Below are 19,059 nucleotides of genomic sequence, written 5' to 3' on the forward strand. Positions count from 1 at the left end.
TTGACAAGATGAGAAGGGTACCTTATCAAGAAGCCGTGGGCAGGCTTATGCAGAGTATAAAATAATCGAAATTTTTTGGTAAAGTCCACCTTTCTTCACTTGTCAGCTCACTTCCAGACACATTCAAAGTTGGCTCTGGACTGTCATTATTCGGTTGAATATTAGTCATTGAATATTTATGCACACTCTACAAATTGATAAATTATCTGAAATCTGAACACTTTATAAATGAGTTTCGATTTTAAGGACGGCTACGCAGTCTTGAATTATTGAAACAAGATGTATATTTATCCGACGTTTCGACACAGGGATGGTGTCTTCATCAGGGGAAAAATACGGTATTTGTTCCTAGTCTATTGTTTAGTCTAACATTAACTGTCTGGTATGGATTTTTCTGATACATAACTTCGAGAACACACAATTTCAAAAACAAGCCAACCTCGAGTCACCACGAGTACGTTGGCTTATGTCCCTGTCTTACTAATCTAATAATAAGATGATATCGATTGTACATACCACAAAGAACCGTCGCTCTGTAAAGTGTTATATTCGCCTGAGTCTACCAAATAAACGAACTTGAAAAAAAAAAATTCATATTGATCCACCTAGCAGTGATTGCGCCTTTCTCGTGCATCATTAAACAACCCAATAAAACAATCAAATGCATTATCGAGTAATTCGTTGAAATGCTGAATAATTTGTGATATTAATTTGAAAATCACTAAGTAAAGTATTATTAGTGTGCGCGTTTTATGCGAGCTTTTTTATTATACCAGAATGGTGCAGAAACGTTATGGCGTTATGCGTCGTAACTTGCATACAATCAAAGATTGCGTTTCAATTGTTATACTAAATTCGTGTACTAAATCGAGTAGAAGAGCTTGCATGGGTTGATACTGCGAGGCATTTTATGGCATCCTATAACTTAATTACTATGTTTTATAACTATTTTAATATTAAGATCTTTTTTTGGAATGCGCAATCGTTATGAAATTCAATAGTGATCAACTACGCTTTATTCTTTGTCGAATGTAACTTGTTGCGAGAGAATCGGTTCAGCATTACTATGTGAAAAATTGGCTAATGTTTGCTATTGCACATGTGCACGCACGCACACACACACATACACACGGACAGACAGATACTGGAGTGAAATGATAGCCTTTCGGTACAACTTTGTTGCACGAGAAAGGAAAAACGATCATGATTAGTTAAATATACAATATAACTAAGGTGCAAAATCAATTTCTGTACTCGGTATTTATCCTCCGGGTCTGGACGACGAGATTTTTCATGTGATCAAATAGCCATTCTTTACACCTATTTCGTTAAACTTACTTCAATTCAATTGTTTCTTCTTGCTAAGGTATCAGAAAGCCAGAGAAATAAGTGGAAACAAAAATTGAAGATGTCATTGGAAAAGGTGGGAATTTGGAGTAGGATGTAAGAAATTTAGCTGAAGAGTGAAATAAGCTCTACTAACACATTTCAATATCTACAGCTTGAAGTAAGTGAAAAATATTACTATTCTAAATGATGTCTTTATTCATGTAGCAGGAACATAGTCATATTTGAACATGATGCAATAGTGTCCGGCGGCAAATGCTGGGTAAAGCGTACCATTGGTACTTCGCGCTCCTGAAGGAATTAAATAGACCCCATTGCGCGGTCCATAGCCTCTTACTCAGCAACTTCTATCCCTACCTCCTCGTGGCGCTGGCCGGGACACGAGCAACCTTAGGGAAGATCGGGTAACCAACCCCGATGGGAGCTATGGTCGTATGCTGACAGAGAAGGGGGGATTTGCTCCTCTCCGGAGGTGCAAATCTGATCGAGCGTCTGTTCTCCATGTTAGGAGCGGCTCATAACAGCGTCTGTTCTCCATATTAGGGGCGGCTGATCATCGTCCGAGTGCCAGCGAGGGACTCTAAACTAAACTGTGCAAATCATGTTGCATCGTGTCAGCATCGAGAAGGCAGTCCCTTCAACGCGATTTAGGTAGCGCAACCCTGGTAAGGTAGCCTACCGGAGATTCTACAGTAGACTGGCCTAGGAAACAAAAAGTTGTCGAATTTCACGGGGCACCCCCCAGGATTGTGTCTTTTGGTGAGAAAATCAATCTCTGAAAATTTCAGCTCAATCGCTTGTTGCATAAGCTGGCACATTTGATTTGAAGTTTGTATGGGGATTTCTGCCAAAATATATAGGAAAATACACCTCCGTCACTCATTCGATCTGGAAATTCGTTCTGATTGCTCGATTGGGCTCAGAATTGCAAAAAGTGCAGTTGGCATGTACAGAATTTGTTTACCTTGGAACGCTTGTGACATGTGACAATGACGTTTCCCGCGAAGGGAAAAGACGTATTGCCGCTGCGAATAGGGCCTGCTGGATTGATGGATTGCAGTCGGAAACAAAATTTGCTCTATGCAAAACTCTGATTCTACCAGTGGCCCTTTATGGACATGAAGCATGGACGTTAAAAGAGGCGGACCGGACAGCTTTCGGGGTTTGCGAGCGAAAAGTGCTGCGTACAATACTCGGGGGTAAACTAGAAAATGGTGTATACCGCGAAGAAAATATTGTGAATCGTATAAAATACGGCAGACTTCAGTGGGCTGGTCACTTAGTGCGAATGTCGGAAGAAAGAATAGCGAAAACAATATTCAACAGAGAACCAGATAGGGGCCGGCGACTTCGCCACGAACACGTTGGCTGCACGCGGTGGAATCGGACCTGGGGACCCTGAACGTTCGGGAAACTGGAGGAACATCGCCCAAGACTGACGATTATGGATCTCTACGCCAGGCATAGGTGTATCAACGATGTAGCTAATCAGGTATCCAGTAGGTAGGCAAAAGTGTCCGGTACTTGGGGACAATTTTCTGAATCGTGAAATTTTTCACCGAAATTCATCGTCGTAAAACGTGTTCGAATAATCAAATATAGTTTGTTCATACATGTCATCAATGATCATATTTTAAACTTGCTCAGCAGTTCGAGAGTGCCCATAATTTTAGTCTAGGTCTCACTAGTCCAATTGAGGATCAGGTTACACGAAGCTTCGAAGACATTCTCAACCAAGATAATGTTTTTGACCCTTCGTTGGGAACTTATTTGGATGAAGTGAGATCTATTACTAGAAAATTTAAAAATATGAAAGCCCCGGGTGATGATGGTATTTTCTACATACTTATCAAAAAACTTCCTGAGAGCTCTTTATCCTTTTTGGTTAATTTATTTAACAAATGTTTTCAATTGGCATACTTCCCTGATAAATGGAAAAACGCCAAAGTTGTTCCAATTTTGAAGCCGGACAAAAATCCAGCTGAGGCTTCTAGTTATCGCCCAATCAGTTTGCTTTCTTCTATAAGCAAACTGTTTGAAAAGATTATTTTAAATAGAATGATGGTTCATATTAATGACAATTCTATTTTTGCTGATGAGCAATTTGGTTTTCGCCATGGGCATTCAACCACTCATCAGTTATTAAGAGTTACGAACTTAATTCGGCTCAACAAATCTGAAGGATATTCGACTGGAGTTGCTCTTCTTGATATAGAGAAAGCATTTGACAGTGTTTGGCATGAAGGTTTGATTGTAAAATTGATGAATTTTAATTTTCCTCTGTACATCATTAAACTGATCCAAAATTATTTATCAGATCGCTCACTGCAGGTAAACTATCAAATTCTAAATCTGATAGATTACCTGTAAGGGCTAGTGTCCCCAAGGCAGCATACTGGGGCCCATTTTGTATAACATTTTACTTCTGACTTACCTGATTTACCACCAGGGTGTCAAAATCTTTGTTTGCAGATGACACAGGTCTCTCAGCCAAAGGGCGTAGCCTTCGTGTCATTTGTAGTAGATTGCAAAAAAGTTTGGATATTTTCTCCACTTACTTGCAAAAATGGAAAATTTCCCCGAATGCTTCCAAAACTCAGCTTATAATTTTCCCACTGTAGGATCTAAGCAACACTTGACTTATGTAGGTAACTAATTAAGAGCAGGCCAATAAATGATTCATTCAATACTTTACCTCAGACCCGAGTAGACGTCTCTACATTTTGGCGACGAGGATAAAAGTAGAAAAGGCTTACATCAATTCGAACGCTTCCTGGAAAATTCTATTCCGATTTATGAAGATGGCGTGGCCTATGGTAAGTCAACCGCAAAGAAAAAAAAAAGTTCTAATTTCCTTAGGGATGGAACGTATATGCGTACAGATAATCCTGATTGTATCATGTATGGAACTTCTTAGGGATGAATTTACCCGGAATTCCGGAACATGATATCAGATTTCTGTAAAAAGGGTAACGGAATCACTTAGGGATGTTTCTTGCAGTTTGTCTACTGTTGACGTAAGACCCGGTGATTGTTAGGAAAAGTAATAAGTTCGCGGAAACCATAACAACGGTATGAAGTACGCAGAGAGAGAGAAAAATAAAACGATCATGTGTAACCCAACGTATCGGGATGCAGTACGCAGAAACAGTGTTAATATCTGTCGAGTGCAGAATTTGCTGTGTGGACAAGAGTACGCAGGAAAATATGATATTTCATAGCGGAATCCAACATTGAAAGATTTAAAATCCAAGGTAATGCGGAACCCATACGTTTGGGATGAAGTACGCAGAATGATACGTTTTGAGCTGAATGTACTTCATATACGTCTTTATGTACACATGCGAAAAAAAAACATTCGTAGAATTCTTCAAATATATCATATTTTAGGTCAACCATCTGATTCCGCCGTTCCTCGAGGAAGCTGAGGGACCAGTCTCTGCACGTTGGGAAAAATGGCGTGAACAGTTTGAGGCTTATCTGGCATGGAAAGATGTGGACGATCAAGAAGCGAAATTCAAAACCCTTCTGATGTTCGGTGGACCCGATATCCGAAATGTAGTGAAACAAGTTGAAGTCGATGAAAAACACGCTGTGGACAACCGTTATCACGTTGCGATGTCAATCCTGGATGACTATTTCATACCAAAACTATTAAAAACGTATGAGCGCCAGAAATTTCGCGAAATGAAACCAACAGCCGGTGAAAAGTTTGACACGTTTGTCAACCGTCTGAAACGACAAGCAGCCTTCTGCGACTATGGAGACCAACTAGAAAGCATGGTGGTGGATCAAATAATAACCACCACGGCGGACAAGAACCTGAAGCGTAAATGTCTGGAGAAGGATTACAAATTCGAGGAGATTGTTAAAATTGGTCGCACCCACGAGTCAGTTCAAATGCAGATGAGTGAATTGGATAACCGGAATGAAGCTGGTACTCTACAAGCAATCAGTATTACTGAGCCAGAGAAGAATGAAGATATGGTTTTAAAGTTACGCTCTCGACCCGGTGGACCTCGGCGTTTCAGATGTTTTCGATGCAATGGAAGACACGATCCGAAAAGTTCATCGTGCCCGGCCAGAGAACTGGAATGCAGAAGCTGTGGGCAACGAGGGCATTTCTCTCGATGTTGCTTCCTGAAACGAAGAAAGCCAGTCAAACAACTAGCACAACCACCCCATTTCGAAGCTCATCAGAAAGCCAAGAGATTCGTACGAGAAGTATCTAGCGGCAGCGGAAACATAACACAAGATGTGGTGGATCTTTTTCACCTCGGCACTAAGGGAAACCAAATATCAGTATCAGTCGGAGGAGTCTGGGTTCAATTTGTGATCGACACTGGAGCAGATGAGGATGTCTTGAGCGAAACGGACTGGATCAAGATAAAACAAACTGGATTTGACGCATACTCTATTCGAAGAGGAAGCACAAAAGTATTCAAAGCATATGGCTCGAACACACCGTTGAAGATCCTAGGCGAAGTTGACTCGACTGTTGCGGTTGACGGGAAAACCATCGATACTACGTTATACGTAATCCAGAGCGGCAAATGTTCACTTCTCTCGGGTGATACAGCAATAAAACTTGGATTGATCAAATTTTTGCGGACAGTTGACAAAGAAACATTTCCACATATTACAGGTAAGTAACAATTTAATTAAAACTTGAATAAACCAATTCTGAATTCCATTTATGCTCAGGCATTGTTGCAAATATAAAAATTGACAAAAAAGTTCCTCCAGTCCGCCAAAGCTTACGTCGCATACCATTTCCGCTTGAAGAAATGACTTTGACAAAACTTAAAAACTTAGAAAAGCTAGACATTATTGAGCGCGTTAGTGAAGCATCAGAATGGGTTTCACCGATGCTGGTTAAGCGAAAAAGCTCTGGTGAGATCCGAATCATCGTTGACCTCCGGGAGGCCAATAAGGCCATAATAAGAGAAGTTCATCCGCTCCCAACACTAGAACAAATTACGAAAAAGATAGGTGGTAATCAATTATTCACTAAACTTGATGTTCGGCAAGCTTTCCATCAAGTTCTCCTTAGAGAAGATTGCCGCTACATCACCACATTTATTTCTCGATTGGGTCTTTATCGTTATAAAAGGCTCATGTTTGGACTTTCTGCCGCCCCGGAACTATTTCAAAAAGTCATGGAAACTATTTTCGCTGATCTTCCTTGGCTTATAGTATTCATTGATGACATATTAATACCCGCCGAAAACGAATCTGAGCTACATGAACGGACGCTGATTGTATACAACCGGTTAAAACAGCACAATATTCTTTTGAACACCGACAAAATTGTCTCTTGTGTATCACAAATTGATTTCTTGGGATACCACATCTCCGCACAAGGAATCTCCATTTCACGTGATAAACTAGAAGCAATAGAAAAAATGCAGCCCCCCAAAACTGCGGAGATGGTTCAGAAGCTTCCTTGGTTTGGTAAACTTCGTTCACCGACACGTTCCAAATTTGGCAACCATTACCTATCCTTTGAACCAACTCACACGGAAAGGAGTTGTCTTCGATTGGAAACCTGTTCATCAACAAGCTTTTGATCAAATTAAAACATTACTTATGAACAAGAACACCCTCGCCTATTATGACGTTAACGATGAAACCTTTGTTATTGCCGACGGGAGCCCCGTGGGACTCGGAGCCGTAGGGCAAAAGATCCGATAGTCGTGGGTGTTCCTATAGTTGCGGTAGTGTTCTTTTAACAAAATCTACGTATTTAACGCAGCAACCCATATTGTTTATCAATTTGTTGACCTGTCATTACTCGAAATAAAAGAAAACAAATAAGAAAATCCCTCCAAATCGGTAAAGTATCACTAAATTACCATATCTTTTTCTCGTCTTTGCACCAATAGTTGCGGTAGTGTTCCAATAGTTGCGAGTCCCATAAGAAAACAATGGGATTCGTAACTATAGGAACACAAATTAAAAAATACCGCAACTAATGGAACACTGCACCAATAATTGGAGGTATCATTTTAGGTAACAATAATGGTTTCTGCAGCGTTTGGAATATTTTTCGTTTAAAATATAATTGATGAGCTGTTGGATAAGTACTTAAGGTAAGCGACATGAAATATAGATGTGGTGTAAGCGAAGAAACAGTGGTGGAACGTGCTTAGTTCCTCCACTATTGGGTCTTTTACCCTATTAGTTCAAAAGGGAAAAGACAACGAAAATCGTATCATATGTTACGCATCAAAAACTTTAACACCAACAGAACAAAAATATGCTCAAACTGAACGTGAAGCATTAGCGCTAGTTTGGGCATGTGAAAAGTTTCACTATTATCTTTACGGGAAATTCTTTCATCTAGTCACTGATCACAACACGCAAAAAAAAAGCGTTCCCGAATTCGTGAACCAGCAAAAATACACCGTGATTTAATTCATGGATTCGGGAACACCAGTCACGTTTTCCAGAACGTTCCAGAAAACGTGACTTTGTTCCCGAATCCGTGGCTGTTGTTCACGAAAAAATACACCGTGAACTTGTTAGTTCACGAATTCATGAACGCTTTTTTTTGCGTGAAGCCACTAACGGTGATTTTTGGAGACCGACTTAAACCATCCCCAAGAATTGAACGATGGATGTTACGCTTGATGTCCTATGATTTCGAAGTTTTATACCGGCCTGGTAAAAACAATATTGCTGATCCTCTATCACGATTATGCCAATCTGTACCAAATAATGGCCCGAGCTTCGACGAAGAATCTTAACGGATCATACGAATGTTTGCTAGCGATGTATGTCCAATAGCAATAACACTCGATGAAATAATGACTGCCACCGGTTCAGATGAAGAACTAAAGGAACTCATCAAATGGCTACCATACCCCGCTCGACGGTGGCCTAAAACCTTATCACGATATTCTAAACTGGCAAACTGTTTGACGACTGATGGAAATGTTTTGATGAAAGACCAGCGCATAGTAATCCCACGAATTCTCCAGAACCGAATTTTGCAACTGGCTCACGAACCTCATCTTGGAATTTCGGCAATGAAACGTCGATTACGACCAAAGGTTTGGTGGACAAGAATGGACTCTATGGTGGAAAATTTCGTACAATCCTGTACAGGATGTGCACTTGTATCAATACCTGACACACTTCCGATAACAAGGACTGAGATGCCTGACAAACCGTGGGAAAAGATAGCAGCAGATTTCATGGAAATTCCAGGCGGTTATCATTTGCTCGTTATCACAGATTACTTTTCACGTTATGTCGAAGTTACTGTTCAAACATGTATGACAGCAAAAGTAACAATTACCAAGATGAGAGAAATTTTCGCAAGATTTGGATATCCATCTGAAATTGTTTGTGACAATGGTCAACCGTTTTCCTCAGCTGAATTTTCTCATTTTTGCACAACAAACGCAATCAATATTAAACACACTGTACCGTATGCCGCTTTTCAAAATGGATTAGTCGAAAGACAAAATCGAACGCTGTTGAAAACACTCAAGATAAGTTGTACCATGGGACGAAACTGGCGCAACGATTTACAAGATTTCCTCCACTCTTATCGAGCAACTCCTCATAGTATCACAAGACATTCGCCGTCAGAATTGCTTTTTGGATGGAACATTCGAGACAAATTACCAGGAAACTCTAAGCCAGTCGACATCTCTGAAGCAAGACATAATGATGAGAAATTCAAAGAAAAGGGTAGAGTGTATGCAAACTTGAAACGTAATGCGAAACCGAATAATATCGATGTAGGATATTATGTGATTGTGAAAAATTTTATAAAAAAGAATAAATTAACAACAACGTTCAACCCAGATCAATACCTCGTGATACAACGTAAAGGTACACGTCTTCAACTAAAAAATATTAAAAGCGGAGTGATTTGTAATCGCCACGTCAATCATACCAAGCGGATTCTAAATGCAAACCCTATGCTAGCTATTGGGAGCGATTCGGGTAAGCAATACATTTATATTTTCAGAAAACTATTTTACAATCCCCGGGGGTACGGAAGAAATCGATTCTATAAATCTGGCAGACTCATCTTATAACAATTGCAATCAAACAATGCAGCAGGCTTCAACAAACCAACCATCAATGACGGCTGAACAAACCGTACCAATCAAGGATGGCAAGCGCTCCGGAGGACCTCTTAGAGCGACCAGCAAGAGACCGAAACATTTACCCGTATACTTATCAGAATACAAACTTTAGCATAATAAAATTCATTTTCCATAAAACGTAAGGAGGGAATGTAGGATCTAAGCAACACTTGACTTATGTAGGTAACTAATTAAGAGCAGGCCAATAAATGATTCATTCAATACTTTACCTCAGACCCGAGTCTCAGACGTCTCTACACCCACATAAGCCGAGAGCTCCATATTTGAAACCTTCTAGCAGACATATTGTCACTATGAATGGGGTTCCAATTAATTGGTCTAGCGAAGCTAAATATTTAGGACTTCTGCTAGATCAAAAATTAACTTTTAAAAATCACATTGAAGGCCTTCAAGCCAAATGTAACAAATATATTAAGTGTCTTTATCCACTTATAAACAGAAAATCAAAACTTTGTCTTAAGAACAAACTTTTGATTTAAAAACAAATTTTTAGACCTGCCATGTTGTATGCTGTGCCAATATGGACTAGTTGCTGCAATACCAGAAAGAAGGCACTTCAGAGGATTCAAAATAAAATTCTGAAAATGATTCTGAAGTTGCCTCCGTGGATTGGTACTATACCACTTCATAGAATTTCTAATATTGAGACATTGCAACAAATGTCCAACAAAATAATTTCCAATTTTAGACAAAAATCGTTGCAATCTTCTATTGCAACGATTAACTCCTTGTACCCTTAGTATAAAATAGGTTAAGATTAGTTTAAGTTGAAAATATTGTAATTCCTACATGGTTCAATTCAACCAGAGGAAAAATTTTAACTGCCAGAGGCAATTGAAATGTATTAATAATAACTAAAAATATGACATAGCAAATAAGGATGATAGTGTTAAGAAAACACGGAACACCTAGTCTAAGAGATGAATGCATGTATTAGATAATTAGCAAATAAAATAAGTTAAAAAAAAAAAAAAAAAAAGATCATATTTTGTGTATATGAAATGCAAGTAAACATACACTGGATTCTGTTTTTACATGATTTACATTTTCCCAATTTTGCACCCATCCCAAATGCTTAACGCATATTAATTACCATGTGATTTTTCTATGAATTATTTAGGATTTTTTGATAAATGTTGCAAAGATTTTGGTGACAAATTGAAGTCACACGATCAAAAATACGAACGAAAAAAAATCGTGTAAAAACAGAATCTTGTGTAATTCGAATAATTAGAGAGTTTTTGGTTAAATGGCCTTTTTGTCACAAGTTTATGTACAAATAATTAGGATTTTCGATAATTTGCCAACGTTTCGATCCAGGAGTACGAAAGCCCCTTTTATTGCTTATCTTTTACACAAAAAAATACCACCGAATCATGACCAGCTACTAACCGCGCTATGTCGTAGCCGAGCGAATATCCTTAGGACATCCGTCGAATATCTGAATTATCATGGGCTGTGTACTCACAAGTATTTTCTGACAGAACGAGTAGCTCTAGTGATACATATGCGACGTACCTAATATTCGAATTAGTATCGCCTCTTTCTTCGTTTTGTTCTGTCAATCGAGCTCATATTCGTGTGCTAATAGGCGCCTACTATTCGAACGCCGATTGCTTTGATTCAGCAATTCAAATCTCATTCAAATAATTCATGTTTCCATTTCGTATCTTTGATTATTATTTTAACGTAATCCGCTACTTCTACATTGCTCGGTAGGGGTTATGAGATAAATAGAGTAGAAGTGGCGCTAAAAAAGTACTGAACTATAATTCTCTACTTAGAGTAGAAGTGGCGCAAAAAAAGTACTACACTATAATTCCTGGTATCCGGATAGATTCAAATCTCACAACCCCTACCGAGCAATAGAAGGGGCGTTTGTACATAAAGTTGTGACAAAAGCGTTCTATGCTAAGAACAAATATAAATGATAAAACGGGACTTAGCTAACTCCTTGATAAAGTAAAAAAAAAACTATAATCTGGTATGATAACTAGACTACAATTAAAATATTGGTAGAATTTTTACAAAAAAAAACTCTTGTCAAAGTGTCTTACATACATAGATCGAGATATGAGATTTACTGATTCTAGACCCAGTAAAATCATGTCTGCGTAGGAAGCCAAGTTTAGAGCAACACAATGGCATTGATTAAATCTTTTCCGCATGCCGTTTAGAATGAATATAATACGACGGTACCCGAATTGGTTCATTGTCTTTTCGGTATGAAATCGCATCATGTGCTACAGAACAACAAAAAGGAAATCGGGGAGTTTCAGTCTAATTAAGCATTATTACGCCTTCTTTGTGAGCAGTGATTTGTCAATCACTTCTGTTAATTGGGGTAATTATGTATTTAGGGCATCGAATCAAAAGTTGAACCATTTTGCAATTAACCAACATCAATATAGCATTGATTTGGAGCTAAATACCAATAACATACCAAACATATCTGTTTAATTTATTATAGAAAAATTACGACTTCTAAAATCACGCCCTAAACTATCAGTAAATTTTAGTAATCAAACTGTTAAGTGAAATTCTAAAATGAAGATCTAGCACGTTTTAACATAAATTATGAACATTAGACATCGTGATAATAAAATTATTCTAATGCCATCATAAATGGAGCTTTTTTGGGCGATTCTTAAGAATGCATTAATTTTTGCTTAACTCATGATATAATACTTTAATTGAAAATAATCTCAACGATAGCAACAGCCAAGTTCACGGTCAAGTTAGTGGAATAGATTCATGCTTGACGAGACGGATATGTGTTCACTACTAAGTAGAGATGAGCAAAAGTAAGCATTATCTATTACAAAGGAAATTCTGTTAACCATTTAACGAAATAGTGTGGTTAATTGATAATTGATGTGGCTGAGCCATAATAGATTACCCAAATTGTAACGCATTGTCTCGTGCCGCAGATTAATGTCATCATTTCAAAGCATTTCGCTGCACATTGTGCTTACACTTTGTCAGGTTCGTCGTTTTAGTCCGTTGAAGTCTTTTTCTGTTATGCCCCATGTAAATGCATAACTTGAAACATTTTGTGGGAAAATTTTAAGCTTATGATTTTAAAACACAATGAAGATGATCTTATCGGTGCGACATCATTTTCATTATCAAATAAGAACTAAACTTTTGCTGGGTCAACCGACTAAATGCAAGTTTTTGCGGTTTAGTAGGTAATGTACTTACTCATCCGCTGTGCTCCGTTCCTCTAGCCATCGTGAAATGTTAAACCACGAATAAGTTATGAACGAAGATGATGCGAAAAATTGAAAGATTCACTTCAACCGATAAATCAGCAGCATCTCATGGGTACCACATGGGTTAGAAACAGGCGGATGTGCTTTGCACCTGCAATTGGGCTTCTATTTCCATCGTAAAACAAACACACATCGTTCACTACTGCTTATGCCTGGGCAATAGAGTGGTCGAAACCAACCATTGCATTAAACATAATAGTAATAATAAGTTCCTATTTTGTATGACGAATACAAAAATATACACACCAGTTAAAATGCTGAATGGTTTTTTTTTTTCGGATTATCAATTCAACGCCTTGCTCGCATATGTCTCTAAAAACCGCAGTCTTAGATTGAAACCTATTTCAATCACTATTATGTATCAAATACTTTACAAATCGTGTTATTATTCAAAACTGCATCAAAGAAATTTGAAAATATCAGTTGCAGATTGATATTTTTCAAGTTGTGTCCACGGAACACCCTGCAGGGCTGGCAGCTCGAGCACGATATTCGTTCAACGGATGATCCATCCAGCACGTCGTATACATCATGGAGAAGGTATCGTATATGGTGGAATCTACGAGTTCATCTCAAAAGTTTGTGGATTTTAATGAATGAAATTTTCTCGCCTGTTTAGTGACCTGAGACGGACGTCCGACGGTGGCTTGCGCCAAGCTGAGGATGATCACTGCCAGCCAGCAGCGCTTTGCATTTGTTTCGGGAAACAAGTCAAGGGTGAATTCATCATAATTTTCAATTGTTTTGTCGGTCGCGAGCGCGTTATACTATATACTGGACTCAGAACAAAACACTAAGCTTGCAAATATCTCCACACTGACCATCACCGGGTGAACAAAGTTGGGGGTTCAGGTAAAGTGACCGATACACCGCAGAGCTCACACTTGAAGAGACTGGGGTTACTAGCACTAGGTTTCAGCAGCACCACGAAAGATGCCCGAAAACGATTAAAAGCTCACGATTGAAGTTTTCAATGGCGTGGGAGGCTCTAGACGTGTATAACTAGAACCTCTTGCCTGGTTTGATATTTCGTGAAATTTTTGAATCGTTGCATTGGATACGTCGGAGGCAAGTAACAATGATGGCGCTGAACAACGAGCCAAATCGCGGAAGTAGATGTTCGCTTTGGCAGATGAAGAGGAAGTCAATCTCACATTGTAAACTGGTTAAAAATGGAAAGACCCGTTTGTGATGCCGCTTGGTATTGAAAATGATGAATGAGAGCTGGAAAAGGAAATCCTTGTCAGTTCATTTTGAAGTGCTAATGATATCGAACAGATAAACAGATATCGTTAGTTTAATTTGTATTGAATTGGGATTCAAAACATTTCTTCTTTTTGGCGGGCATTTGAAATTTGACGATACGAGACTTTGAATTCTGGTTTAAAATTAGCATAGAGAACGTTTGAACTGGAAATTGAATTCTTTTATTCTATACAATTTGAATATTAGTTGGCTAATAGGGTGGATCAATAACAATATATTGCTCAGAATGGACTTAAAAAAATGCGCAATGTTTTGATTCTTGATCTCGACCATGCTACATAATTTACATTACCCGTTTAACGCAAAAGATATCAAGGAATAAAAACTCATCATCGGTTAATCCACGGTAAAGAAGAAGGTTTTTGGTGGTAATAGTCATGATTACAAAAAGTATTAAAAATTCAACGGCTCAGCCTAATATCTCAATTCTGATACTAAAATAATTGCTAATGTGCGATTTAATTAGAAGGCTTTTTTAGCATAAGAACTAAGATTCTGTTCTGACCGGTTGAATTTTTGTTATTTTTTAAAAACATGAATAGGTCTATTGTATAGCGCATACATGTAACTGAAGGTTTTGCAAGGACAGTTCGAAGTAATTTTTCTTTCTCTTATAGGCATTACATCCCCCACGGTGACATAGCTGCCTCGTTGCTTAGAGTTCATTCAGCACTTCCATAGTTATTAACCGCGAGGTTTCTAAGCCAAGTTACCATTTTTGCATTGTATGATATATGATGAGGCTAACACGATGATACTTCTATGCTCAGGGTAGTCGAGTCCTAAATGCTTTATAGCCGCGCATCTTACCGCTAGGCTAAGGAGGGCCCCACTTAGTCGAAGTAATGGAAGATTGTAAAATTACAGAAAATAGAGTGATTTTTTTTTTTGTATGTGTTATAGAGACTTCCAACCCGTGCCTGACTCGTCTCTAATTGATAATATGTTATGAGATGATATTAGAAACGATTTTTTTTAATGAAAATCATGAAAATTACGATATGCATTACCCAGCTTTGCTAACAAAAAAAAAAGCATTTATGACTTCCAAATATATCACTATGAATTACTTTCACTTAATAAATTAAGGGTATATGATCTGCAGGTGCAAAATCGAAAAGCAGGTTTTATTTGCAAAAAAGTTAAGGACAACACTGGGCGTTGGACTACGCAGCACTTTAACAAATATACTAAAGAATGCACGAATATTCATAATGCAGGCTTAGGCAGCTTAGCCTAATAATTAGGAAGTTTTACAATTAAAAGCAATCATATGCTTTTTGCATTAAGAATTCACGTGAGCGATTCTCGCTGAAACCGGGCCACTATTTACACGAGGTTCTTAAAAATGCCTAAATTTATATTCTTTCGAAAGCTTTCGGCGAGTATATTAAGGATCCGAGTTGAATTCTTCAGAAAGATGAACCCCTCGTTAGTTATACACGAAATCATTTTAATGGACTCCTCGATTTTTGTCAATTCTTGACTCACTAAAACTATCATAACTCCAACATTTCTACACCGATCGTAGAGATCAGCATATCGTTGGAAAGAGGAAGAGTGTATCTTCAATTTTCAATAGTAAAAATAGAAGCAGCCATATTGAATATGGCCGCCATCTTGAATTTCTTTTTGAAAACTATTTTTCCGCCAGGTTTGCAACCACCGATTTTGAATAATAGTACATCGATCGAAAACTTAGCTTATATCATGCATTGTGTCCAAAAATCTCAGGTGTATGTTTTTTCTATCAAAAGTTATAGAAAGTAGACGCTAAGACGCTAAGACGCTAAGAAAGTAGACGCTGTGTATGCTAAGCTTTCCATTGATGTAATATTATTCAAAATCGGTGGTTGCGAACCTGGCGGAAAAATAGTTTAAAAAAAGAAATCCAAGATGGTGGCTAAATTCAATATGGCTGTTCCTATTTTTACTGTTGCAAATTGAAGATACACTCTTCCTCTTTCCAACGATATGCTGATCTCTACGATCGGTTGAGAAATGTTGGAGTTATGATAGTTTTAGTGAGCCAAGAATTGTCAAAAATCGAGGGGTCCATTAAAATGATTTCGTGTATAACTAACGAGGGGTTCATCTTTCTGAAGAATTTAACTCGGATCCTTAATATACTCGCCGAAAGCTTTCGAAAGAATATAAATTTAGGCATTTTTAAGAACCTCGTGCAAATAGTGGCCCGGTTTCAGCGAGAATTACTCTATCTTATCAAAAATGGTCTGACACATCGAAATAAATAATTCTTTTTTTTTTTTTTTTTTTAACTTATTTTATTTGCTAATTATCTAATACATGCATTCATCTCTTAGACTAGGTGTTCCGTGTTTTCTTAACACTATCATCCTTATTTGCTATGTTATATTTTTAGTTATTATTAATACATTTCAATTGCCTCTGGCAGTTAGAATTTTTCCTCTGGTTGAATTGAACCATGTAGGAATTACAATGTTTTCAACTTAAACTAAACTTAACCTATTTTATACTAAGGGTACAAGGAGTTAATCGTTGCAATAGAAGATTGCAACGATTTTTGTCTAAAATTGGAAATTATTTTGTTGGACATTTGTTGCAATGTCTCAATATTAGAAATTCTATGAAGTTCATTGGTACTATACCACGGAGGCAACTTCAGAATCATTTTCAAAATTTTATTTTGAATCTTCTGGAGTGCCTTCTTTCTGGTATTGCAGCAACTAGCCCATATTGGCACAGCATACAACATGGCAGGTCTAAAAATTTGTTTGTAAATCAAAAGTTTGTTCTTAAGACAAAGTTTTGATTTTCTGTTTATAAGTGGATATAGGCACTTAATATATTTGTTACATTTGGCTTGAAGGCCTTCAATGTGAAAAGTTAATTTTTGATCTAGCAGAAGTCCTAAATATTTAGCTTCACTAGACCAATTAATTGGAAGCCCATTCATAGTGACAATATGTCTGCTAGAAGGTTTCAAATAAGAAGCTCTCGGCTTATGTGGGAAAATTATAAGCTGAGTTTTGGAAGCATTCAGGAAATTTTCCATTTTGCAAGTAAGTGGAGAAAATATCCAAACTTTTTGCAATCTACTACAAATGACTCGAAGGCTTCGCCCTTTGGCTGAAAGGCCCGTGTCATCTGCAAACAAAGATTTTTGACACCCTGGTGGTAAATCAGGTAAGTCAGAAGTAAAAATGTTATACAATATGGGCCCCAGTATGCTGCCTTGGGGGACACCAGCCCTTACAGGTAATCTATCAGATTTAGTATTCTGATAGTTTACCTGCAGCGAGCGATCTGATAAATAATTTTGGATCAGTTTAATAATGTACAGAGGAAAATTAAAATTCATCAATTTTACAATCAATCCTTCATGCCAAACACTGTCAAATGCTTTCTCTATATCAAGAAGAGCAACTCCAGTCGAATATCCTTCAGATTTGTTGAGCCGAATTAAGTTCGTAACTCTTAATAACTGATGAGTGGTTGAATGCCCATGGCGAAAACCAAATTGCTCATCAGCAAAAATAGAATTGTCATTAATATGAACCATCATTCTATTTAAAATAATCTTTTCAAACAGTTTGCTTATTGAAGAAAGCAAACTGATTGTGCGATAACTAGAAGCCTCAGCTGGATTTTTGTTCGGCTTCAAAATTGGAACAACTTTGGCGTTTTTCCATTTATCTGGAAAGTATGCCAATTGAAAACATTTGTTAAATAAATTAACCAAAAAGGATAAAGAGCTCTCAGAAAGTTTTTTGATAAGTATGTAGAAAATACCATTATCACCCGGGGCTTTCATATTTTTAAATTTTCTAGTAATAGATCTCACTTCATCCAAATTGGTTCCCAACGAAGGGTCAAAAACATTCTCTTGATTGAGAATGTCTTCGAAGCTCCGTGTAACCTGATCCTCAATTGGACTAGTGAGACCTAGACTAAAATTATGGGCACTCTCGAACTGCTGAGCAAGTTTTTGAGCCTTTTCGCCATTTGTTAATAAAATTTTATTTCCCTCTTTAAGCGCTGGAATTGGCTTTTGAGGTTTTTAAGAATTTTTGTTAATTTCCAAAAGGGTTTCGAACTGGGATCCAACTTCGAGACATTATTCTCAAAGTTGGTATTTCTCAGAATAGCGAAACGTTTTTTAATTTCATTCTGCAAATCTCGCCAAATAACTTTCAACGCGGGATCGCGAGTTCTTTGGTATTGCCTTCGCCTCACATTTTTAATAATGGAGTTGAATTTAATTTCACATTTAGGAATTGCAATGCCTCTGGCTTCGACAATTAAATTTGTCAAAGATACGAGAGCATTATCAATATCACTTTTGGTATCGAGAAGAATATCAACATCAAAATTTCTATCGATAAACGTTTTATATAAATCCCAATCAGCTCTATGATAATTGAAAGTAAAGCTGATTGGATTATAAATGGCTTCTTGTGAGATTTCAAATGTCACAGGAAGGTGATCAGAGTCAAAGTCAGCATGAGTTACCAATTGGCCACACAGCTGACTTGAATCCGTTAAAACTAAATCAATTGTAGAAGGATTTCGACTGGAAGAAAAACAAGTTGGTCCATTGGGATATTGAATAGTATAATATCCCGCAGAACAATCTTCAAATAAAATTTTACCATTGGAATTGCTTTGAGCATTATTCCATGAACGGTGTTTGGCATTGAAGTCACCAATTACGAAGAATTTTGATTTGTTGCGAGTCAGAATTTGAAGATCAGCTTTCAACAAATTCTTTTGCTGCCCATTCCATTGAAAAGGCAAGTAGGCTGCAATGAAGGAAAATTGTCCAAAATTTGTTTCAACAGAAACTCCCAAGGTTTCAAAAACTTTGGTTTCAAACGAAGAAAATAATTTATGTTTGATACGTCTATTAATGACAATGGCGACCCCACCACAGGCGCTGTCAAGATGATCATTTCTGTAGATAAAATAGTTTGGATCTCTTTTAATGGAGAGTCCTGGTTTTAAATACGTTTCAGTTATAATGGCAATATGCACATTATGAACTGAAAGGAAGTTGAATAATT

General features: G+C 37.6%; 1 protein-coding gene across 1 annotated transcript in view; it reads left to right on the plus strand.

Moving 5' to 3' along the window:
• The first annotated feature begins 4,018 nt into the window (after positions 1-4,018).
• The window catches only part of LOC134209073 (uncharacterized), a 37,320-nt gene continuing 22,279 nt past the window's right edge, over positions 4,019-19,059 (plus strand). Inside the window, exons 1-2 of the mRNA XM_062685053.1 lie at positions 4,019-4,163; positions 4,349-5,992. Coding sequence (XP_062541037.1) covers positions 4,879-5,992 — 1,114 coding nt within the window. The 5' untranslated portion in view covers positions 4,019-4,163; positions 4,349-4,878. The remainder of the gene's footprint in view (positions 4,164-4,348; positions 5,993-19,059) is intronic.

Source organism: Armigeres subalbatus, chromosome 2 (genome assembly GCF_024139115.2).
Source record: "Armigeres subalbatus isolate Guangzhou_Male chromosome 2, GZ_Asu_2, whole genome shotgun sequence".
Lineage (NCBI taxonomy): Eukaryota > Metazoa > Arthropoda > Insecta > Diptera > Culicidae > Armigeres > Armigeres subalbatus.